Consider the following 26489-nt stretch of genomic DNA (forward strand, 5'->3'; position numbering starts at 1 on the left):
CCCTTGGCAGAAATACCCCCCTCTTGCCATCCCATCACCTAGCAACTTTGTATGCGTTTGTGTAGCAGTGTGAATGATGTGCACTACGTGTCCCCCCCCCCCCCCCCCCCCCCCCCCCCCCCCACACACACACACACACACACACACACACACACACACACTTGCACACGCACACACGCACACACACACACACACCTACCCTTGACATGATTGCAACGGCCTGTGTTCGTATCCTGGCGTTTCTAAACCCAGACACGAGTCGGGTCTTTCCCCGGCCCACTGGTTCGGTCTCCCTCTCTCTCCTCATTGTGTTATCTCTCCAAGTCACGAGTTTATAAGAAAAAGTCTTTCTTTGTCTGTCCGCCGTCCGGACGGATGTCTTGCTTTTATTGTTGGTCTGGATTTCATGATAAGGCCCAAAAGTTTGAGGAAGCACACACACACACACTCACACTCACACTCACACTCACACTCACACTCACACTCACACTCACACTCACACACACACACACTCAAGGCGACCCATGAGAAGTTGCTCATATTGTTGAAAGTGACAGTTAATGTAATGGCAGTTTCACTTCTTTTCACTTTTCCTGTGGCACTCCTCTTCCCCTTTGCCTTGTTACAGGGCACATGGCCTTCCGCTGGACTTGACACACAGACACAAACCCACTTCCTGACTTTTAGGTACTGAAACACAAAGAGAACAAATGAGTGCCAAAAACCCACTTATCGCTGTACACCCCTCCTCTGTTCCTCGTGCAAGATCCCCCTCCCCCTCTCCCCCTCCGCCTTCATTGCATGAGCAATGGTGTCACGAGTGTTGCAAGTGTGTATTCCTGTGTGTGTGTTAGTGTGTGCGTGTGTGCAGGTGAGAGGGATGAAGTAATTAAACAGTGAAAGAGGAGGCCTGTTAGCCTGTTAGCTCCTGGTGACAGGCCTCCAGGGAGGAGGAGGAGGAGGAGGAGGAGGAGGAGGGATGACGTCATGGGATGTAGAAGTGCTTTGCAGAGCTTCTGCGGTCCGTCTTTGTCATCTTTTATCTCAAAGAGAACAGGAGCAGAGTGGAGCAGCGGAGGGAGGACAAACTGTGTTGTGTGCAGCGGGGTTAGGTGAAAACATTCGCTAGCTCTGTTGAATCCATCTCACTGTTCAGGAGTTCTTTGATGAGGAAGCGACAGAGTAAAAGCCAAAAGCGTCCCCCTGTGGTGGCTACATAACTGCCGTCCTGTGAAGGGGGGGGGGGGGCGTCCTCTCTGCCTCTGTTGTCTTTCGGTCGTTTTCTCGGCAGGCTGTAGTGTTTAGTTTCCTCTGGACGGTTGGGCCGTTTGACATTGAGCGTCAGTGTGCCGCTGTGTCGGCTGCCTTTTGTCGCGGTCTGCTAATCCTGTGTCCTGTCTGACTGCAGCCTTCGATTACAGCATCACACACACACACACACACACACACACACACACCTGACCGCTGCAGTCCTTTTGGAAGCGTTTGTGTGTGTTTTTGACGTGTAAGGAAGCAAGTGAACAGCAGAGGGCAAAAGCAAGTTGATCGCTCTCATTGAATGACGAGCGGGAAGAGATGTAAGGAGGCCCATGATTCACCCGGTGTCCTTCACCTTACTTGCCCACACCACAACACAAGTCCTCCGCAGTGATTGGCTTGCTTCCTGGAGGCCTGCCTCCGCGCTAGCCCCTCCCATCCCGTACCTCTGCATCATTTGTGTGAATGAAGTGTCCCGGTTATACGTGCACATCCCGTGCTGCACGTTTCCTCATTCACGTGTGCAGTCCCTCCTCTGTGTTGACTCGAGAGTTGACAATCAGCCACGCTGTTATAATGCAGCCACATGTCACTTCATGTGCAGAAGTATGACGAGCTGTCGACTGGCTGCACTGATTAACTGTCCAGAGAGGGTTGACGGGAGTTTGACCCCGACTCAGATTGAGCAAAAGGCACGTGTTTGTTTTGTGTGAGCGAAGGGATGTATAGGATGTATACAGATGATTAAGATTGCTCTGATTTGCTCGCTCTGTCTCTGTCCCCTGCAGTCCACCCTGTGCTGCCCAGCAGTCAGCATTTTGTTTATGGGACGCTGTTTGCCAAGCTAATCTTCCCGCCTTTCAAGTGGGAGCCAGCAAGCGAATGAGAGAGAGGGAGAGAGAGAGAAGGAGAGGGAGAGAGAGAGAGGGAGAGGGAGTGAGAGGGAGTGTGAAAGTGAGGCAGGCAGTTGCAGTAGTTGGAAAGGAGAGGGAGAAAGAGAAACATGCTCAGAGGAGTGAGTCTGGTTTTGTGAATGATTTTTGAAGTATTTCTGCATATTCACTTGGCTGACTCCCTCATCGGCCTGCGTGCATCCGTCCATCTGTCCGTCCGTCCCGCGTTGAAGACAGATGCCGCTACAGTAGCTGTTCGATGACACGAGGTGCTATGCTGCAGCCGCTGCACCTGTAGCCGGGTTTTGCAAGAGAGGAGCGGAGACGGGAAGGTGAAAGGGAGGAAGGGTGCACCGCTGACTGGATGGGGGTTCTGGTGTGCTGCGACTGCTTCTTCTACCGGTAGTGAACAAAGTCTCTCTCTCTTTCCCTCATTGACCTTTCCTTCCCCTTTTACCGTTGTTGATTGTTGATTGTTGTTGTTTACGTCAAACTCGCCTTTTTCAGCATTCTCCCACTTACATTGTCAGACCTTCACTAACCCCACCCTCCACCCTCCTCCACATTCACACTCTCTGGTATGCTGCTGCGGTTTTTGTAGGAGACATTTGAGGACGGTGCTGCTGTGGCAGGCAGAGATTCTGCTGTAGTCAGACACAAGGGGTATCTTGACTTGTGGTGGGAGGAGGAGGAGGAGGAGGGAGTTGAGGCCAGAGGGACATAAGATGGCACATAGCCATCCTGTTATAGCTGATTTGAAGGGGAGGTGTGTTCGATGTTGCCGGTGACGGGGTTTGTCAGGAGGGTAGGTTACGACTAGGAATGAAGTGGCATGTAGCCACAAGTCAGCTAGTTATTCAGGCAACTTTTGCTCTCGTCCTCCTGTGTGCCCTTTTGGCTGTGCACCGCTGTTTGTTTGGACACAGTGTTCCCTTACAAGGGGGCAGGGAGGCGCTTTTCCATTTTCTTTCTGTTTTGTTGTTGTTTGCAGAGCATTGACCTACCAGGCTGTGCTCTTGTTTTCTTCTGGTCATTACCAGCAGAATTGACCACTGAACTATCATGTGTTTGAGAGCCTGTGCCGTGCACTCGTATAGCTGGTTGTTGTGCTAGAGAGAGAGAGAGAGAGAGAGAGAGAGAGAGAGAGAGAGAGAGAGAGAGAGAGAGAGAGAGAGAGAGAGACGGTAGAGGATTTAAGTTTGACTCTCTGGCAGTCGGAGCAGAAATGAACTGGTTCCCCTCTCTTGTGGTTGTGGGGATAGCTAGCCTGAGCCTGTCTTGACTGCTGTATAAAGTCTAAATATAACTTTCTACTTCTCCGAGGAGCGTTTTGATGGCGAGGGTAAAATAGTAGCTTTAACACACACACACACACACACACACACACACACACACACAGCACAGCTGGATTAGATCAGGCCTCGCTGTGATTCAGAACTTTGTTTACACTTCACGGCTACTCTTAGTATGAATAACAGCCTGTCGTTTATGTGTGTATTAGTGTGTCGTGCATCTGCGAGGCTGCATATGTGTTCTGCATACAGTAGGCCTCGGTGAAGCACACACAGAAGCCTTGTGAAGGCAGGGGCCTGTGCCAGGAATAGACCTACTTATGTTCTTTTCTCCCCCAGTCCTCGTCAAGGCAGGGTTGGGACCTGGACAGTGCACTGATGCCTCGTGGGCTCATTAAGACAAAATGGGCCATCACGTCTATTTCTGGCATTTCCTCTCCCTCGGCGTCTTCGTCGGCCAATCAGGCGTCTAGTCGGTGATGTCATCAGGCTTGATTGGTGTGTGTTTTGGGGGGGGGGCACACCCATCCGAGCAGGTCCTCGTTGACCTCGGCCCGGGCAGGCCCTCCGTCCCCTGGGCTCCAGTGTTTGGCCTTTCAACAGTAGCATTGTGTGGAGTAGAAACAGCGTCAACTGTAATGTTGATCATCCTGTTTAAAATGGAGCGATTGAACAGTCTGTCATCGGAGGACATGAAGCAAAATAAGACGGAATCGGCCGACATTTCTCAGCCTTTGCCTTTTTTATTATATATTACAGTCAGGAACAAAGACTTACTGTGCTATACTATACGATGCAAATTCAACAAACACTTAATTGCATTAGTATAATTGGATGATATCTCAGTTTAATTACATTTTGAATTATGTATTATGTATACTATCATAAAAAAACTGAAGAAGATTAATTATTTTTGTCATCACATGCATGTAAACACACCATTAGAAACCATTTAACACCTATTTAGAAGAAATGCTTAACATTTTTGTTGTTTTGCTTTCTTGCTGAGATTTAGATTTAAAAAAAAGTCATGCCTTCAATCAGTGCCACTGTAAAGACTGGAGCCAGCAGCCAGTTATAGCATGTTATATCTCATTTTCTTTATCATACTCTATGTACAAAACCTAACCCTAAAACGAGTTTACTTAAAAAAAAAGTCTGAAGTTTAAGTTTGTGGCCATCATTGTTCACAATTGCAGCGTGAAAAATAAAATCCCACTGTCCTCTCCGTTATGCGGTTTAATATTTCTGTACCCGTATTATGTGTTGACGTGTTGCAGGACAGCGGACACATACAGACCTCGAGGCTCCATCACATGACAAGAGCTTGTGTGTGTTTGCCCTCAGTGGATCAGTCGCTAAATGTTATAATGTACGGTGCAGAACAATAGTTCTGACTGTATCATCACACTGTGTGTGTGTGTGTGTGTTTGTGTGTTAGTGTGTGTTGTATTAGCTGAGCAGGCCGTACTGTTTTCCATGTGTCTCTCATTAGGCTATCTTTGGCAGGCCTGGCTGCCTCCACAGAGCTGGAGCGTGCAGCTCAACAAGGACGCTATTCTCTCCTCTATCGAACCCCACACTCGTTACACACTCGTTACACACTCGTTACACACTCGTTACACACTCGTTCCCCTCGGCCCCGCAGACTCCCTCCGCATATTGCTGCCCGTCTCTCAGAATCGAGCTGAAATTCTCCGGTCTTTGAGGAAAGTTGGGCTGCTTTAGGAAGCTAAATCATTGTCTATTAAAAGCTTTGCCTGGAGGAAGTGAATGGAATTATTCCCTGTGGCTGTTGCACTGCACGATCAAGCTGTTTTGTCATTCAGTGCACATACAGTGTAGTCAGTATAGAAGTATTGACCTGACTGACTGTCCTTCTCTACTTTCACCTGCCCTCCAGTCACTGCGGAGGGCAGAACTCACACATGGGGGCCAGTTGCGTAACAAAGACTGTGTGTGTGTGTGTGTGTGTGTGTGTGTGTGTGTGTGTGTGTGTGTGTGTGTGTGTGTGTGTGTGTGTGTGTGTGTGTGTGTGTGTGTGTGTGTGTGTGTGTGTGTGTGTGTGTGTTCAGCCTAGTCCTGCTGGCTCAGGAGATGGAGAAAGAGATGGCCTTGCACTAACCTCACCTCTGCATTTAGATTCACACAGTCAGCCCGCACGCACACGCAGTCATGCACACGCTTAATTATAAAAGCTCTGGATGCGGCTCCTTTGCTACTGAAACAACATAATTCAGATAAACATACAGTATATATATATATATATATATATATATATATATATATATATATATAGAAAAATTACTTGGAAGCAGGGATAAATTGCAAAATCGGGAACACGCTACATGTTTAGAAAACGTAACCAGTGCTGATGAGACAAGTATTAGGTGCAGCGTAGCAGAGTGGAAGTTGTCTGTGCGAGACATGGAAAAACTCACAGCTGCTTGGTGGCCCAATTGGCAAGTGGAGACGGGCTTCATTGGTTTTGGCTCACTCTGTAGGTTGGTCAGGTGGAAGGAAAAGCGTTGGACAGAATTCAGTATCAAAACAAAGGCCTGGGGTGTTTGTATGTGCTGTAAAGGTGGCAGGGAACACGGTCGTAGCAGTCGTTTCAGCAGCAGCCGATGGCTTCTCTTGGGAACAAGAGGCCCATTTTAAAGGGAGACAGGAAGTGCCTTGGCGCCTCACTTCCTGTTTGTTGAGTTTGTCCCAGGCGGGACTGAGAGGGATGGGGGGGGGGCCCGTCTGGTGAAGCCCAATTGAACGGAGAAGGTGGTAGTCTCTCTCTCTCACACACACACACACACACACACACTTGCCTGCTGCATAGCTGTGTAATTGCCTCAGTGCTGCAGTGCCTTCTGCAGCTGTGCCCCCTCATTTGTTTCAATTATCTACCATCTGACATGATAGACCCGAGAGGAAAACAGACAAGGAACGTTTTATTATCATCATATTTCATGCCTTAAAAGCACAGCTGGATCCCACCCTACGTCATGTTCAGATTCATGACAAACACATTCACCTTGCGAGACCATATTTCATCAAGAGAGTAGCCGTGGCGAAAGAGGCTGCTCTGGAGCGAGCCGGGAAGCTGCAGAGTGCTGACTGCAGCATGTTCTGAGGTGACGTCCGTAACATTTATTATGTTCACTGACCGAACTCGGAGGCTGCCGGCCAAACGAGGACTAACCTTGAATACCCTTTTGTACCTTATTGATTTCTACCAGTGTGTGTTATGGACTTCAGTTGCAGTATTTTTTTCTTCTTCTTCTTCTGTTATTGAAGTCTTTTGCGTTGCAGACAGATGTGCACAATGCACTCGCAAGCCTCCCATCCCCCTCTAGGAGAGATGATGTCACCAGCATAAGCTCATCTTCCCAGGTGGGAGCCAGTTACTCCTCTAAGCCAATCAGAGGCTTGTTTACACCTGAATCCCCTGGCAAGCAGACACACACACACATACACACACACACACACACACACACGCTCAACTTAACAGTGTTAAGAGCCGCTGATCTATTCTGCTCATAATAAAGGGTCAGATAATATTTTTCCCTTCACAACTCATCCTTTAGCGTAGCATGTGATACATCTGTGCGGCTGCAGCAGTGGAAGGAGGGCGGGGGGGCAGGCAGAGTCCCTGCTCTCGCTGCTCCAAGGACATCTATTGATTTGACCTCTCTTGTGTCTCCTTTCAGTCCTCCTCTCTTTTATTTTCCACCGATAGCAGCCTACGCCCACTTCCTTCCCTCCCTCATTGATGCTCCATCTATAGACGACAATGCCATTGTTTCCCTCGTTCATACATCTTATTCCCTCTCAGCAGACCGACAGAGGACTCGCTCTAATATTTCCTCCATGCCCGTCTCTGACAAAAGGGGCGGGGCCTCACTGGTTTCACCGTCATCTCAGCAAGGCGCAAAACATGCGTGGCTTTGACCCGGAATTTCCAGAACATTTTGGTGCCGCTTCCCTTTTTGTCTCCTAGCGGCCCTACTCCCGCGTGCACCTCTTCCTCTCCTCTGCTGTGGCCCAGACACATAAACGCACGGCGGCCGAAAGAAAAAACACCGCTCTGCCACACACGTACACACTTTGTGTTTTTCCTCTTAATTAGCCCCCGAAGATTGATATTTACTGACATCCAAACATGAGATTATGTCGTAGCTAATTACTGGAAAACAAGTCTTTGGGCGGAGGACAAAATATAAATAATAATCTCCTGTTGTGTGTTGTCAGTGCTCTGTGTGATGGGACTTGCATCGGGCTGTCCAGCACAATGTCTTGCTTTTGAGCTGCAGTCGTTTGGTGGCGTTGTTGTTGTTGTTGAGTCATGCATGACTGCCTTCCAAGTATCTTCCTTGGAGAGCTCAGACTTCCTCTCTGGGTAGGAGAAGTGTCGCTACACACACACACACACACACACACTCACACACACCTATTCATTCAGGTCTAATCTGAGCTGATTAAAGGTTGAAATGCTCATCAGATATCAGATTACTTTATTGTCCGTTAGATTTGCATAAAAGCGACCATAAACGACCTTGTTTCTTGGCAGTGTGCTTCCATGAGTCGGGGAGCACCGGCTCGCTCATATTTTCCACCAGCTTGGGTTTTGGTTCGTTAATCCGTCGGCCTCCTTCAGTCACATGCTTCTTCTCTTCACCTCTTTGCCAAATCCTGGGTGTGACCACTTCCTACGCTTTCATCCGCTCGGTGTTAATCGAACTCGCACAATGGGCCAGAGTTTCCTCTGTTATCAGATGGCGGCGAGATCTCGTCTAGTCATCAGGGGAGGAATTTTAGTTTCCCATTTTTTTTTTTTGCTTGACCTCTGAGGATTTTGGGGCTAAACTAACACCCTTACATGTTTTTGTTTTCTTAACTTTCTGAGATGATATTCTCTGGTTTTGCTTATCTGCCTAGAGAACAGAATGCACCATGGTCTTTTTTTTTTTTAATCAAGCACCTTGTGAACTGTGGTAGATTGTGTGAGCAGCACTAATTAATCTTGCACGGCGTAGGGAGGCACTGGCTGTACTCTTCTTTGAAAATGTCCTTGTTTCGTTGTGACGAGCGGAGCGGCAGATGTGAGCCTCTGCTGCCGTGACGGCTCCAGCGATGCTCTGCAGAGATACCGGCTACTGTACGAAATGCTCCCGCTGACGGACACATAATGTTCGCACACACATCTGTGGTGAACGCTGTTAATGAAATTGTGCGCGGACATGAATGTTGTTTTCTCAGAAGCCCGCGTCATTCACTGAGATGAGAGACTGTGAGGAAATTTGACAACGGAGGAAGGCCAACACAGGAGATGAGGAACAAATGAGGTTTCATCCTTGAGGAAACGACATCCGTTAAAATGTTATTCTATGACTGGAACTTTCCAACTTTGTAGACTCAACCAGCCCAGTTTTTTCCACTAAATAAAACAAATGTTTACCCTTCATATTAAATGATTGAAAACTACTTTACAAAAGATAAGTACTATGAATAAAATGGTCCTCTCTGTTGAATATAATTCTTGTTTACTGTTCGTCAGTAGCTCAGTCAGTTCAGTGATCTCGGGGTTAAAGAGCATTGAAGGGGGCGAAATAACAACTCAAACACCAGCGTCGCTGGTCGCTTAACGTGCCACACAGTCTGCTGGAGTCGTGTTGTCTGCTGATGAAGGAAATGGAGACCTTCCTCCTGGGAAAGTGGTCCCCTAAACCTCTCATTTCATCCCTCAGTTTGTTTGTAACTGTTTGCGGGCCGAGAGAACGCGCAGTCCCTGCACGAGTGATGTAATACACCTATTGCTGGTGTTAAGAAGCGCACTAATAGGATTTGACTTGTGCTCTTTCGGCAGCATGTTGATCTTATCAGCTGGTTCTTAAATCATTATCGCTTGTGCTTGACGTGATGGTTTCTCTGATTTTTGGATTGGGGTTATTGGCCCCAGGGCGATGCTGTGCCACACCCGTCTTTTATCTGATACGGATTTTAAGCATTGTTCACATAGTCTCCTCATTTCATTTTTCACGCTCTGTTGGAGCCCAAAGAGTGACGTGTAGAATATCTCGACACATTCCGTGGAGCGGACATGAACTTTGTCTGCTCGTCATCAATCATTCCCCACTGTAGTGAAGTTTGGTTTCTCAGGCTGTCGGTGCAAATTACTCAACTCGATGTTAAAGGAACATTCTGTACATTTCTGTCTGTGTGTGTGTGTGTGTGTGTGTGTGTGTGTGTGTGTGTGTGTGTGTGTGTGTGTGTGTGTGTGTGTGTGTGTGTGTGTGTGTGTGACTGTGAGTATGAGTTTGTTATGGGAAGCGCCATACGTTTCATCCACATTCCCCTCGGTAGGAAATCTGTGACTAAATGCCCTCATTTAGGAGTTAATGAGCTGGATCGGGGAGGACATGCAGAGAACAGAAAGCCACCCAAACATGTGTGCATGAAACCCACTCCGTCCTCTTTATCTCTGCATCATTTGCTCTTAAGACTCACCAACAGTCCCCACAGTGCTGACTTTGTGAGCTCTGTCCCGTCTCCTCAAGAGCTCCCAGAAGACTTTGCATCTTAGCTATTTTGTACTAGTTGTTTCGGGCCGTCGGTGAGCATCTCTTTACCTGACCCCTCCGATTGGTTTGTTACACAGAACCAGCTGAGAGGCCAGCCATCATTGAAAACTGGGGATGGGGGGGGCGGGCATGAAAAGAGAGCTCTGTTCACCTCACATGTATGCCACCCACACCCACGCACACATCCTGTGCAAACATGGGCAATCCTTTTCCCGCCACCACCTCTTGGCTTCCTCCATCCCTGTATTCCATGACGGTCTTTCTCCTCCATCCCCTCCACCTTATTCACCACTGTTCTCACACACAGACACACACAGACACACACACACACACACACACACACACACACACACACACACACACACACACACACACACACAGACAGACTACCTCTTGTGCTCCTGAGCAAACAGTGGCATTTGACCCCCCCCCAGACCTCACCTCTCTTCGCTAAGTGGTTTCACTGGGTAATTGCTGAATTATTGCTTTATGTATTTTTTAATGTTTGACACTTTGCTCTCTCTTATGGTCCTGGTATTACTCAGCCACACCAGTAGTGGAAAGTAACTCATTAGGTTTTACAGTCTGCAAAGGATGATGACGTCTATAGCATCAGCATAGTGCTGGTTTGGTTTCAAGTGTCACAAAAAAAGCACTCACACACACACACACACACAGAGCATCCACACCCTTATTATAAACCTGGAATGGAAAACTCTGTCTAGCTGTGAGGTTGTGTAAGTTTTAGACTATGTCTGCAGTTATTGGCTTTTTCCAGGGGTGGGTACTGTTCTCAGCTTATACTCTCAGCTCTCTTCTAGCAAATGCATCTGATGCAAAAAAATGTAAAACAAATAGTTTTCATATCCCTTTTAACTTCTCTACAGAGTCATGTTGCTGCTTGTTAGGTTTGACTTCCCTCACCTTGTGTAAACTGTGCACACCTACATTTTGTGCCAGCAGGTGGCAATGTTGCTCTCACACCGTGTGTGTGTGTGTGTGTGTGTGTGTGTGTGTGTGTGTGTGTGTGTGTGTGTGTGTGTGTGTGTGTGTGTGTGTGTGTGTGTGTGTGTGTGTGTGTGTGTGTGAATTAAGGAATGTTCCTCTCACAGTTGTGTTACACTGGAGCTGTAATCTGTTGGTGATGTTTTGGTTTGCTTGAGAAATGTTCAGTATTGTATCTGCAGTTGGGAGATCAGCAGGTTTAGTGCGCGCTCGTGTCCTAACCCCAGTGCCAAGGTTATCTCATTATTCCCAGGAAAGGCTACATTCTTTTCCTGGTCTTAGGTTTATTCGAGTTCTGGGAAGACGCGTAGCCTTCAGTAACCTTTTCTGTTTCCTCCAGCAGTGCACGAGGCGTAACGCATGCAAACACCTAGAGTGCTACAATGTGCTAGTATAATAACTTGAATATCACGAGAGCCAAACCCCTCTGCTGATGAAGACAGTTTGATCTGATCAAAAGATCCAGAACAGCTCGTAAATGGACCATGCGGTCTGACGGTTTTCTCTAATCCCGTTTCCATCGTTAAGAATGAACTCGGCTTATAAGCGGTACTCAACGTTATCTTGAGTCTGTTCCCTTCAGTGACTGCTTCTCTTCACCTCTGTTTACGAGGTATAAGTCATTGTATAAGTGCACCCATCAACACTGTCACTCCTTTGTCATGTCATTAATCTCTCTTTTGATGGAGTGACCGTATAGCAGGAAAGGAAAGCCTCATTACTATTCCACCTGCGGGCCGTGCTGTCTATGAACACCTGTGATGCAGCAGCGTGTTACCAGTTGGTTCCACAGGTTCGCCTCCTCGCATGACTCTCGTCCACTTTGACCGCTAATCCGTGACCTTTCCCCCTCCGTCAGTTCCCTCAATATTAGCTGACCTTGCACCTGATCGTTAAAGCTCACAGGTGCACCCCTGGTTGTGTATGTATGTGTGTGTGTGCGCGCCTCTTAAACTTGACAGACGGGTGTTTGGCTGCCCAGGTGGTGAATTACTGGATGGATCGAGACTCTCTCCGGCTAAGGAATGTTGGGAGGAGTGCAGCGAGCCGCCAGGGCATGCTGTGACAACCTCCCACATTGAGCCAAACTCTCTCACTCCTCTCATCCCTAACTTCTGTTATTGCTCTCTTCGTTCACTCCCTTTTCTGGTCTGTTTTTGCCCTCTCTTCACCCATCTCACTTAACTAATCTCAACTGCTCCCCCTTTCTCACTTCCTGTTGCCTGTTCTCATCCTCCAATGTTCTCCTCTTCATGTTCCATTCCCGCTGATATGATGGTGGTTAATCTAAGCGGTGTCCATGGAAATGGTCATTTATGAAAGTCTGGACACAAGTCTGGTATTTCTCATCTCCTGTCTTCCATCTTGCTAAAGCCCTCTCTTCCTTTAGTCATAAACCAGTCACAACATGGCCTCCTGTCTTCCAGGCATACTGGGATACTCTCTCAATTTAGAGTTGGCTCCAGAAAATATGCAGAAATAGTTTTAACATTTCAGAATCTGGATCTAATCTGACTTCTGATTGGATTATGAGCGCAGTGAGCAATCGGGCAATAGAGTAGTCTTTCTTCGTGCCGTTGCTACTGTTATATGGAACATGAGGTTGAGTCTTTACATGTCACACATCGACCTCCTAAACAAGAAAAGCCAGGTCAAACCAAACGTCTTAGATCTCCTGCTCTTGACCTCCTTGAGTTGACTCTTCGTGTTGCTCCTCTTCCTCTCCTCTCCTCTCCTTTTGTTCGTGCAGGCTGCTTGTGCAGAGAGCGACGGCGTGTCTTTGCATGCAGCCCTTCCCCGACAGGAATGCAGCGCAAAGGAGAGATGAAGCCAGTGAAGAAAGGGGCACACATGCAGGGAGAGAAAGAGGACTTCAACTCCTAAAGGGTTGAAAGGAAAGAGATGGGTCAAAGAAGAACTGATATGATAGAAGAAAGGTACTCTAAGCCATTAAGTTCAGAGCTGGACTCCCGTAGGCCCAGTGTGATGCAGCATATTCTGGCCCAGGTTCTTGTCCTCGCATGCTGAAAACATGAAGTTGCTTTTGGGGCCTAGATTGGCTGATTCTCCTTTTCTAGGATCAGTTCTTTCATTTTTCCGGATGGAGATGGTGGCACGCCTATCATATTTCTTTTTTAGCTGTGGCAGCAGAAACGGCTCTCTTTTGTCTCACTGCATCGGTTGCATTGCTGGTCGGGTCGATGGGTTCAGTGTGCGGAGTGTCTCCTGGCCCCGCTGACCTTTTTATCTGGGCCTATAGAAAACCCCCCTGCCGGCACTAAAGGCCTTCAGCCTGCAGTGTTTTCACTGGTTAAGACCTTACCTAAACACACCGCACCACTCCCACACACCCAGAGCGCAATGCCAAGTGGAGGTCTTTTACGGAGCAACTTGGAACTGCTCTGATTCTTATTTATTCATTCTGCAGTCAACACGATTGGCTGCCTGAGGCGCCCGTCATTTTGATCCCGGCTATGATTGGCTGGAGATGTGCTTTTGGAGGGGCAGGGACCGAGCTGTTGCCAGGCCCCAAGGCGCATCTGCTGCGGTTGTGACTCATCTGCTGCTGGCCTGGAATCAGTGTTTTCTTTGTCTGAAATAGGTGGAATGTCCGCTGACTTTCAAACCCAACCTGTTGAGCCAGCCGTCTATGTCTCTCGGCAGCGAAGAGAGCGCTGCAGGCCAACTCGCTTTGTCCAAAATGTCCTTATCATTTGGGCAGATTTTAATGTGTTAGCGTGGGTGTTGTAGTTTTAACAGTCCAGTGCCTCTTTCCTGTGTCAGTAGATGGCTCAAAGTGGCTGCAGTTTTAGTTTTAGATTTTTTTTAACATACCATTCTAACATTTTTTTCCGCCTCCTAACTGCGTTATGACGTCAATGACTTGAATGACTTGTATTTGGCTCCACCCAAGTCTTTATTTTCCTTGTGTTATCTGTTGGTCTCATCAGTTATTGCTGTAGTTGTCGTGCGCATTGTTACTTCTTCACTCATCAGATTAAAGCTCAGCACATCCATCAGTCAGCCATTGACGTCAGTGTTTCAATGAACAGCCTTTACTTCTTCTCCTCCCTCTCTTTTTTATGAGTGATGTGTAATTAAATCTTTGCCTTTCTGTATCTCCGGGGTGGCTGTTGTTCGATGAGGGAAGCTTGGTATTACTGATAAAAGTAATGTATATGTAACCCTTAAAGTTTTTAATGTAACCCCAAGTATCCCACAAATACATAAGTAATCAAAAGTTGGCTTAAACTCTTATCTGTGCCACTAGTGCTCCATACGTCGATGCGGGAAACATCTGGTTTGGTGAGAGCAGGTGGCACATGAGTGAGGCCATGTCTTGTCTGCATTGTGGAGAGGGAATGTGTCTGTGACGTTAGCAGAGAAGAAAGAGTAAACCTCTGTCCCTCCAGACGATGGTATGTGCCCGTTGGTTTCCATCCACGTCAGACGTTGTGTAAGAGGGTCGACCGTGTGCAGCTCAGTGGCACCGTCTCCGTCTGTTCCGTTCGCCTGCAGATCACATAACACGACTAAAGCCGCAGGTGGGACCACACATTACCTGTTCAGCCAAAGACAAGAGGCAGAGGCAAAGCCGCGGTGATCTTGAATGAATGTCTTCTGTTTTCAGTGACGGCACGGATCCAATAGTTAGTTATTCAAATAAGAATTAATAGAGAGTGCTCTCAGCACGGGATTTCCATCACAGCAACGCACTGCTTTCTCTTGGGTGGTCACAAGTAGCACATGAGTACCTCACGTATCAACTATAACAACAATATATCACATAACTCTTTATAAACAGTATGCTATGATGTATGTACTGTGTTTATAGCGGCCGTACAAGAACTTCCTTGAGATAGTTTGAGTTTGGTAAAGTTTTAACTTCATCAAAAACGTAACAAAGTTACTAAGCTGACCAGACATTTGATGACTATTTGCAGTACAGTGTTCAATACTCAGTGCTGCGGACACATTTCAGTTGCTATAAAAGAAAGCTTTGAACTTTTTACACTCGTACTATATACGACATAACACAACGACCCCAGTCCCCTCCACAAACCCCTCTCATACCTGCTCATAGGTCTCAAATCCCCTCACCAGCTCAGTGACTCACCTGCTGGCACAGCCTCTGATTTGTGCATGCCCCCCCCCCCCCCCTCTCTTTGCACTGTTCTCTGTATTCTTTATGAGCCAGGCCGATGCTATTTTTAGCAGCAGGGGGGGAAAAGTCAGTGCCCTGTTCTGGTCTCTCTCTCCCCTCCACCCCCGGCTCCTCACCGGGCCCCTGGATCATCCAACTCCACCCACTGTGTGTGTGAGTGTGGTGAGAAGGGGGGGGGGCGCAGTCTCTCATGCAGGATGCGGGTGCAGAGAGGCGCCTGTCAGACCCTCTGCTCCTTTTTGATTCTTTCAGATCATTTCTTTGGATCATATTTAAACATAAACAAGCGGCACCTTAGAGGATCCAACAGTCCACAGTAAACACTACACACACACACACAGACCTTTGCACACTCAAATGTCATACTCTCATGCATACACGCACATAAGCACAGTCCTCACATACAACACCCTCAACAATCTCTTCTATGTTCCTCACTCGGTTACTTGCACCCAGCGCACATAGCTCCACAGATCGTGTGTGTGTGTGTGTGTGTGTGTGTGTGTGTGTGTGTGTGTGTGTGTGTGTGTGTGTGTGTGTGTGTGTGTGTGTGTGTGTGTGTGTGTGTGTGTGTGTGTGCGACAGCAGCCAACCGGTCCAGTATTTCTCACATCTGCAGCTCTACCATGGCCCCCACAAGTGTTGTTTGAGGAGACAGAGAGGAAAAACAGACTTGTTGAAGAAGAAAGGGAGACAATGAGAGGGCGAGTCAAACAAGCCAAGAAAGGGAGGAGATGTGTGAAGAGAGCAATGGAGGAGAAAATAAGAGAGGACGTTTGAGAGGCAATAATTAGAGGGAAGAAGGATTGATGGCTCTTGTTGTGCGTCACTCTACTCCCGTTGTTAATTTCCTCATGTTCATAGTCATACAAGTGTTATTGGCTCAGCTCTCTGTTGACAATTTAATTTCAACTCACATTGTACACTTAAAAGCATGTCCATAATATGAAACTTCTAAAATGATTGTTGCAAACGATTCCCTTGCTCCACAGACGCACACAGAGAGCTCCAGATATTCCTGTGGATCTCTCTTTAGCTCTCAAACAGGCTTAGTTTGAGTCCCTCACTGGTTCCTCAGCTTTGACATGTTTGAACACAACATGAATGCTGCCAGACTCACATAGTTTGACTCAAGTGAAGTTCACAATCAACACGAGGAATGTCGCCCCACAGTCACGCTTTACACACACTTTTTTTTAAGAAGTTGTGGGTTAGCTACATTGTAGCGAAAACCCTGTTTCAGGTTTATTTTTTATTTTTTTAGCCCACTTTTTTCTATTTTTACATCTTAATTGTTTATTTCTAGTTTAAATTGCTGCTCTAACACAATGAAAATAGTTTGACAAAATAGCTTTCAACCACATTCCACATCGTTAGCAAATGAGTTTGCTCATTTTCATAATGTGTATTTATAGTGACAAAATAATTACAGAAGCTGATGAGTTATTTAAGAAACCCCAGTTAGGGTCAAAGCTGTATCAGTAAGTGCTGACAAACCAATACATTGGAAGTGACGGATTACAAGCTGCTATAAATATTTACCTTTATTTTGTCCTGTAAAAGTAATGCTTATGTAAACTCGTTCTACAGCAGGCAAATTAAATGTAGTAACACCTTTTCATTCCATCGTGGTCCGCTGTTATACGCGGATCACCTGTTGCTACATTGTAACTACACTCTGGGGAGATGTGGACCACGTCCACATGGGCAGACTCCAACGTCACCACGCCCCGCCCACCAAGCCCTCTCCTTTACGCTGATTGGACGACAGGGTACAGAGAGGGAGGCCCTTCTGTAAACTTGACAAAGTTTTTCTTTCTGCCGTGTAGTATGTGAGTTAGAGCTCCAGATAAACCCGACCCTGGTGCTATTCGGACAGACTTACGTTGCACCTCAATACCCAGCGGAGATAGTCTGACGCTATATCTTCTTGTTTTAAACTATGGTCGGAGATTATTGCTCATTTTCTGGAGATAAAACGGACATGCACTCTCAGAGAAACTCCAAAAACGGACTAAGTTGCAAGATGGTGCTTCAGGCTGTCGGGAAAGTACTAAGGTAAACACTCTGCTCTTATTTTAACTTGACACAGTGGTGTCTGCTAATAACCGCGGAGTCGAGCCCGTGAATGTGACGTTTAAAACATATTTTTATGGACGTTTGAGGGACCAAACGAGAGTCGTTTTGTCAAAGAACATACCGTGATATACGTTTGGTAATATCTCTTGTAATGCTACATCCTCCGCAGAAGCCAGACACCTTGTTGACTGTACGTCTGTAGTGTAATTTATCTTCAGCAGTCTTATTACAATGTTACAGCGGCCCAGTGACTCTGACAGATTATAAACTAATACACGTAAAGCCACATTGTGCTCATTGCCCGCCTGTAGGCTGCCGGAGACCAAATGGAGGAGACGTGTGTTTGATATCTGTTTGACTATGCCTCCATTACTCAGCCTGAAAGATAAGCAGCGGTCTCCTCTTCAATCACTGGAGCATTAGCGTGCTCTGGTTCCGGGGTCACAGCAATTTACCAGCCGGACGTGTGTAGCCTGAACGCCTCATTCCTCCTGCAGCTCTAACGAGACTCAACAAGAGACTCCTCTAGTCTGATACATTATTTAAAGCTTAAACAATCGAAACAGGACATTAGTTTTAAACCAGAGCTCAAATTGTTTTGTTTTGAATGAAAAAAGGAGCGCTGTATGGTAAGTGTTAAGTTAAACGAGCCTATTAATATTAAATGAATCCTACCTCACAGCATCCTACTTATTGGCTACATCAGAATCTTTTTGTTGCTTGTTTTTAGGGTGTTTTCTCTTGATGGAAAGCCTATATGACCTATATTTGAATGCATATAAAGGTGCTGTGCACATTAATTATTGTAGTCACCTTCTTAAGGCCACAATGTGAAGTAAGACATAAAAAAAATGCGTGACCCAAATAGGAGTGTTAACGGCATACAAAGTAACACAAACAACAACCCCAGTCAGGATTAATCCCCATGGAGAACCGATGCAATTCAACAAGACATGCCCCATGTCACAGCAAATATTTAACCCAGTTAGTGTGCGTTTACCCTGTATGTGTCATGTGAAGAAGACATGAGTGTGTTCCTCCAGGGGACGAGCGGTTAATGAGTTTAAAAGTTTCCTCCTCCCAGAGTCTGAGGGCAGGTGTGGTCTGAAGCAGCAGCCAGGAGGGCGCATGCCTTTTTAAAAAAAGCTATTGTCTGTGAAGATGTGGAGAGCGATAGCGAGGAGGATATCCTCCATCTTAGGATCTCTTGAGAGGCTGGAAGTGGGATGTAATGGACGCAGCAGAGAGTGTTGTTGTACAGTATGTTATGTCTGTTGCAAGACCTGCAACAGGTTGAGACGAGTTCTAACCTTTCCTTTTTTTACTGCGAACTCAACCGCCTTACTCGAAAAATTAGCTGGAAATTCACATTTAGGTTATTTGTCTGGAAGGGAGGTTTTCACAAATGTGACGCCTTCAGGAAAAAGTGAACAAAAAAAAACCCCACGTCATCAAAGTGAACAAGGTTGCATAGTTTTGGGGTTTTATGAGTGGGTGGTGGGGCGTCGTAGACCTGTTTATAGCTCCACTTTTAACCGGTTTCCTCCTCTGCTGAGAGGTTGAATACCGTTTGTTTGGATGCAGGTACGAATACCAGACTGGAATAAATAGCTTACAATAGCTTTTAACGGTCCCATGATGAGAGTAAATGTGTAGCTTTACAAACTCTAAAACGCTTTTTCAGAGTTGTTTTGATCATCTTTGCCTCTTGAATACTTAATGTGGGGAACAAATCCACACACACACACACACACACACACACATTCCCTCTTTTTTATACTATTTGATTCAGCCACATTTCAGATGGACTGATTGGATCTAACAGAGAGTAGAGAAATCATTCGGCTAAATCACTTCCTGTCATGCTAAAATCAATGCCGGAGCGCGAACCTTCTTCCACCACAGCTCTGTTTGCCAAGTGCTTAACTCGGGTCTTATCTCAACCCCAAACCCCATTTCCTGTCTCACATGTGTGTTGTGATGTTGATGAGGCTCCATTATAATGCAGGCAGGGGGTCCTCACGTACTCTGCAGGCCTGAGGGCCACTGAATGGGATTTAGCACAGGATGACAAGGGGAAGAGTAGGTAGCCAGAAACATGGTCAGTAGTGTGTGTGTGTGTGTGTGTGTGTGTGTGTGTGCGCATGTTTAGGCCTGCACCTTGGCTTCAACCCTCCTTTACTGATTTACAGTGCGGCTGACGCCCCGGTGATGCTACTGTTTAAGTGGTGGCAGCTGTGCATTCTTTGTTTTTGTTTCCCCTCTTATCTCCTGACTTCAGAACTAAACCTCACTGTTACTTAATTACTGAATGTGTTTGTGCATCAGTACCCTTTTTTAAAAAAAAATACAAAACTTTGACAGAGCAGTTACTTTGTAGACTTTAGCGCGGCGAGGCACAGCCTCTGGGTTAGTCCATCCTTAACTCGGTCTCTTTTTAGCCCCATAATGGCTGCTGTGGTTTAGCTTTGGTGTGCTCAGACGGCCTGCTCTCCTCTGTCTGTGGGTTTTCGGGGAAAAGAGCCATTTAATTTGAATCCTGAAATAGATCAGGAGGGCCAGGCTTGGAGAAAACCGATCCTCCTCAATGAAGCTGCTCTTTCTTTACAAAATGGCAGAGTTCATTCACTCGGCTCGGGTCTTATCGGCTGAGATTGGAGCGATGTCTTGTTGCTATTGATGTATTATAAACCCTGAGTAGTGTGAATCCCACAATCAGTTGACTAAGGAGGGAGCAACCTCCTGACATTTGATTGATTTGGTCTCTGACCCATCAGGTGTTTGCTTCTAAAGGTCAGTCAGAAGCGTTTGATTTCTGTGGTGCTCCTGGGAAGAACACCTCTGATGTCTGTGGTGCTTGTTATCTCTCATTTCCTTATCTTAGATTTTAGATATAGGATCACTTTTGCCCTTCCTGAATGGTTTTGTTTTTTGTTTTTTACAGTTGCACTCAAAGTAAATCCCTGAGGCCACTAGCCGTCTTCGGGCAGATGGCAGACTTCTTTGTTGTACTTGTCGCTCACTCTCGCAGATTGCATGAACTGCGTGCACACGGCAGTAGATTCAGAAGGCCAATCCAAGCAACAGTTGTGCAATATCGGGTTTGGCTTTTGCACGAGCCGCAGCCTTACGGGGAAAGTCATTACACGGGTTTTGTTAAACCGGTTTCATAGTTTAGTTGTATTCATTCACAGAGAGTATCAATCAAAACAAAATCCAAGGCCTCTGGTTCTTTAAGTCGTAGAGTGAGAATTGTTGACAAATGCATGAGGGGGGGGTAGCTCTTCAGCAGCAAGTTGTAGTATTTTAGAGAAAGCTCTTAAACTAGTGCTCCAGCATAGCTGTGTAATGTGGCCTCGAGTGATTCCAGGATTAATTGGAAGCAGGTTCTGCTAATGAAACGGGCTCAGTGTACCGGCCAGAGGGCTGCTCCTCCTTTTCACAAAGTCTGTTTTGGGAACCGAGTTTGTTCAGCATTCTGCCGGCTACACATACAGCGGCTGATATGTGCGCCAGTCTGAGGCCAAAGAGATGCACGTTTCACACATTGAACCAAGACTGCGTGAGACACACGAGGACTTGTCGGACACAGACTCGCTCTCCCAGACCAGACAGGGCTCGCTTCTTCTGGATTTTCTCGAGGTCTCTGGTGGGATCAGGCTTGTGACGCAGCTGTTGTGACCAGCTGGGTCTGCCGTGAAAAGGGAGAGGGGGGGGCCACGGCCAGAGACGTCTGTTCATGTGTGTGTGTGTGTGTGTGTGTGTTCATGAAGCCGTAGGGGTGTATTAGTTGGGTACTGGTGCAAGGGGAAAGGTAGTGGGTGGAGACGGCAGGGGGTTGGGGAGGTGGTGCTGCTGGGAAAAGTGAAAGGGATAAGAGAGTACAGCTAGCAGACAGAGTTGAACAGCTGTCGGGTCAGTCACTCTGCAGCACTGACCTCCGTGTCACCCGACTATACGACCCTATTTCCTTATTGTTCTTTCTATCGCACATAGACACCAACAGGTCTGTCTTCCTGCTTCCAGCCCTCTTGAAAGGTTCAAAAGGCATTTTCTCATATCTCTTTGTAGATTTGTGTTATTTCAACAAGCCCCACCAGGTTTTCTGGATTATCGGTCCGTATGAGAGACTGGTCCCTGTTGGTGCCAGGCGGGCTGTGGCCGTACCCCCGGCTCGGAGACATGTGCCTGGCCCCTGTCTCACTTCCCCGCCACTCCTGCCGTCTGGCCTGCCCTGATCTGGTGAAGGAGAGAGAGAGAGGCATCTGCTGCCTTTTATGGCAAAGACTGGCCTCAAGAGAACTTCACCAAGAACAGAAAAGGCTGTGTGTGTATTTGTGTGTGGGTGTGTGTGTGTGTGTGTTGCTGCTAAAACAGACTATGTACGTATGAGGGGAGGAGTGCTGGCAGAGAGGAAGTTTTCTTTATCCTAAAATAAACTAATGGCTCCAGAATATCACCTCCCCTTACCACACAAATGTTCGCAAGAGGTGGAGGAGGCGTTTGATGGAAAATGATGAAATTGCTGAGGGAAAGAGGCAGGAAATGGCTCAGTGAAACAAAATGTTTTCAGGAGGGGGAGGGAGGGGTGGAAGGACTGATTTGAACCTCTTTTTTTTCTGAAGGGCTTAGCAGAGCTGACGGTATCTGTGGATGAAGCTCCATCCCCGAGTAAAGCTCTTTCACATGATGGAACATGCAGCTCACAGCGCAAAACCAAACAGACCACATGAATGTGTCTGTGCCCTCATGAGCAGGAAGAGGTTGTTTCAAAGGGGGAGAAGGAAGCAGACGGAGATAAGGAGAAACGAAAGCAATGATACAAACGGGCGTGGGAAGGAACCTTAAGTTTAAAAAGGAAACTTTCATTCAAATTTGAGTTAGAGTAGAGGGCATGGAGTGAGGAAATGGGAAGCTGATGGTACAGGATAATAGTTGGGAACGGAAAGGAATAAAGGAAAAGAAAGGACAAGGATAGAACTAGGAGGAGGAGCCTGAACAATAGGCCGTTTGGACCGGTGAGCACCTATAGGCCTAAAAGAAGAAAGATACATAGATAAAGAAGAGGTGCAGGACCGAAGGAAAGAGCAGAGCAAGTGGAGAAAAGAGGTGAAACAGAAAGTGGCCGCTCATTAATAATTAGCCTGCAGTGTAATCGGCGGTGTCCTTTTGTTTTTAAATGAGGCCAAAACGTGCTCAGGAGCTGCGTGATGGGAAGATCCGAATACCTTGATGAATCATTACCCAACAAACGAGAACCCGAGCTGTGTGTGTGTTTGTGTGTGTGTGTGTTGGTCCTACAGATCTCAACGTTTTCACAGGAGGCCCGAAGGCAGCTTACGGCTAAGAATATCTCCTGACAGCTAAATTAGACAACAGCGCGCATATAAAGGAGGCTTAAACATTGACAAAGTGAACGGGTTGCATGCTCTTAATGTTGACTTGCCTTCCCTTGTTCGCTGAGGTGGAAAACAGGGCGACGCTTCCTGGAGAGGGGAATTAAACGGAGGTTTGAACACTGTGCTTTGGCAAAGAGGCCTTGTGCTCCACTGCTCTGTCATGTTTTGTAAGTGTTTATTAGTTCCCATGGATATCAGCTGGGCCTGTGTCGATCTACCTCCTCTCCTCATTCCTTTCTCCCCCTTCTGTTCTCTGTCCCGTCTTAATCTATTGCTAATGTTTCTGGCTGAATGTGCACCAGTCTTTGCTTCTTTCCAGGAAAGTCTGGTGATAGTCGCAGCAGAGCCTGTTTTGTGATCCCTCTTCATTAGTGCCGTTAGAACAGCTCTCGTCCGTCCGGGAGCCGGAGTCTTCTGGGAGTGTGACCGGGCAGGAAGTGGGGGGGAAAGTGAGAGCCAGGAACACGTTGCTCGACCATTGTGTTTTGAGGGAGGGTGTGCAGAGAGGAGGGATGAGAAATGGAGTTTGGGGGGGGTCGCAAGACGGGCGGAAACAAGGGTCAACAAAAGCACAATGAATTCAGGGAGCAAACTGAAACTCCCTCGTCCTTAAGCAAACCCAAACAGCGGTAGCAGAGCCGAGACGGAGCAAAATAAACAGAAATAGAGTCATCACAGAATGAGGAGAGCAAATAGTTATTAGGCCTTTGATTGCATTAGTCCCAGATTGTCCCAGACGACTGTGCCTCTATTTATTTGTCTCACTTATGTGTCGAGGCCTTTCAACCTTTAACCCCAGATTGCACTGCCTGCACCGATGCAGACAGCGAGCGAGGGGGGGTTACGGCCCTGGAAGTGCAGGAGGAGTGTGATATGACATCCCTGTGCTAAAACTGGCAGTGGAAGCACAAGGCGCTGGGGACGGACGTCTGTGTGGAAGCTATAGACCTCACATCAGGTCAGAGGTCAGAGTTAGGGGTCAGGTACAGCGACTGAGCCCCCTTTGTTTGCTCTCTCTGGTCGGCTGCAAGTCACAGAAAGTTTCTGTTTTGTTTACTTGTTTCTGAGATTCAGTTGTCAGAGCTTTATATATCTCTGTGCCTGAGCTGATGCTGTTGTATCCATGCAACGTTGTGTCTTAATCTTTTATTGCCTGCATGCAGCTCCTTAACCTCCCTTTTTATTTATTTGTATTCCTCTGCAGGAAGTCGAAGACGAAGCCAAATGGAAAGAAGCCGCCGACAGAAGAGAAGAAGCAGTACCTGGAGCTGGAGTACACAAAGATCCGTGTGGTGGATTTTGACCTCAAAGAGCTCGTGGTGCTGCCCAGAGAGATAGACCTCAACGAATGGCTCGCCAGCAACAGTGAGTAACTACAGTGGTAGTCAGTGATGGAAGACATATATGTTCATGGTACACAGAGGGACTCAAACAGTCGAGGATGAACAGAAACCACTGCTGTAGGTACTAAGCCTGTAAGCAATTCAACACGGGCACTCTTAAAATATGAATATTTCTTCCATATGAAATACTTTGACGGAGCCAAGCCGCTGACATGATCCAGGCCTGGCACGGCGTTCAGCCTGTCCTCAGTAACACGCCGCTTCTTTAAACACCGTTGTTTACTGCCGGCCTCACTGCCGTGTTTGAACTCTTTCAATTTATCGTTTTGTAAACGTGGTCTGGCTGCTCCATCGATCTTTCAGAGATCTTTTTTTCTTTTTCTGTGACACTATTTTTCTCGGTCTCCCTGACTTTGTTTTGGTTACGTATCCGAACCAGGCGCGGAAAAGGGAGGAAAAAAAAACATTCTTTCCTTTTTTATTTTCGACTGATTAAACGTTATAGAAAACAGATGGGGCTGGTCTTCACAGGCTGATGTGTTGAAGTTGGAAGTTATGTAAGTTTGAACACAAACTAAAGGTCTGAGCAGTGTTTTGATGTATCACGTATCAACCGGCAGCACTTTGAACGTTTAGTGGTCTGACTCGGAGGCTACTTTGGACGGTGCAACTTTTAAATAGTGTCCTTTGGCTCCTTGGAGGATAAATCAGCATGATGTATGCTTATCTGCTCAACATGACAGAACATCAGAGACCAGCTTTTACAAAGCGGAGCCAGATCAATAGAGCTACTGCCTGAAGCACAGATTATGACTTAAATTATTATTTAAAGCCTGAGTTGCCGACTTTGTTCAGACCCTCCAGCTTTCTATTGGAACACTGTGTAGCAGCTACTCAACATGAGGAATTACCTTTGGGACAGAATTACCAATAAATCCAAACTCACTAACAACAAGTAAAGGAACTATAACACAAAGTCAGCCGTTGCTTCTCCTTCAGCTTTTAGATTCATTCCACCGTATGTCAGCCTCATCAGCTGCCGGTTAAACAGAACACTATTTCTTTGTTGTTTCTTTTAAACAAATGAACTGTCTGCAAAGACAGGTCTCACAAGTCTGCACACGTCTAACACACGGAGCAAATATCTTTGACTGGGAGATCCATTTCTCCTCACAGAATACACCCCGTCTGTGCCCGATGCTTGGTTTTTGCAGCGCAACAGGTTGTGTAGCACTTTCCCCTCGCGGCAGAAATACCCGTTTCAGTTTGAAGTGACTGGAGTTGCGAAAGGTTCAGCCGCCTCCTATTATTTCCATTTTTCCGAGGCTCACATGCTGCTGAGGGACGTGATGGATTACATGTGCATGTGACCGTCCCATTGATCACAGTGACGGGTACCGTGCAGTGTGCCGTATACTGTAGGCGTGTCCTTGTCATCCATAGGATTACACACACACACACACACACACACACACACACACACACACACACACACACACACACACACACACACACACACACACACAGTCCTCTTTTATGTTCTGGCAGTATTTTAGTTATTATACGTATTTGGGTGTCCTCTGTTTGATGTGTTCCTGTGTAACACGTGTCAATCATTGATGAACAGACTCTGAAATCCTTCTTGTCTTCTTTGCCACAGCGACGACTTTCTTCAATCTTATCAACCTGCAGTACAGCACCATCTCAGAGTTCTGCACTGGGGACACCTGTCAAGCCATGAATGCCTGCAACACGTAAGTTATCTCCACCGTCTTCTGGTTTATTCATCACTCACCTGCCCAGGCCCGGTGGTTTATTCATCACAAATTGGTTAATTCATCAACGGGACGCTTTTCCGGTCAGCGAGGGACGACTCGCAACCCACTCAGGTTGATTTAGGTCTTTTGACTCGCCACATAGTCCATCTTGGGATGTGCAGTATGCATCTTCAATGTACTGCAGCAAGCTGTTTATTTACATTGAGCATGGCACCTTTGTGTCTCCATGCTTGCTGTGTCTGAGCTGAAGCACTGCATACTCAAAGGATTGACAAACAAAGTCTTTAAACTGTATACCACCATGAGGCTTCAGCAGTCTGAGTTAGATCAATCCAGTGGTTAAATACCTAATTCCCTGTTTTTTACCATCCTTTGTGAGTTCATGCGTCCATGTTAGCAGAGGGAGAGGTGACTGACTGTAAGCATTTATCTAACTAGTTTGTCCTGTCAGGGCGGGGTGTTGTCTTTAAAACCTGACTGTCCACACTTTGAGAACCCACGAGACTCACAACGCAGCTCTTAACTAATTACAAGTGCACGCGCTCACCCTGGTTTAAAAAAAAATACGAGGTTGACAAACGACACAACCGCTGAGAAGTGACACACATGACAGTTGCTGTGAGAGACGAACTTGTCACGAGTTCACCTCCCAGTCGACAGTGGAGTTTTCCACTGCTGCCACCTGAAGCTATGGCTGCTGACC

General features: G+C 46.8%; 1 protein-coding gene across 3 annotated transcripts in view; it reads left to right on the forward strand.

The window, feature by feature from the left end:
* mob2a (MOB kinase activator 2a) overlaps positions 1-26489 on the forward strand; it is a 52729-nt gene that overhangs the window by 21099 nt on the left and 5141 nt on the right. For 2 of the 3 annotated variants that reach the window (XM_079163384.1, XM_079163383.1), the window contains exons 2-3: positions 23870-24030; positions 25669-25762. In XM_079163384.1, the coding sequence (XP_079019510.1) occupies positions 23870-24030; positions 25669-25762 (255 nt within the window). Of the gene's footprint in view, positions 1-17038; positions 17246-23869; positions 24031-25668; positions 25763-26489 lie in introns of those variants that run through there. The other variant, XM_079163382.1, reaches the window with a different exon arrangement.

Source organism: Pholis gunnellus, assembly GCF_910591455.1.
Source record: "Pholis gunnellus genome assembly, chromosome: 7".
NCBI lineage: Eukaryota > Metazoa > Chordata > Actinopteri > Perciformes > Pholidae > Pholis > Pholis gunnellus.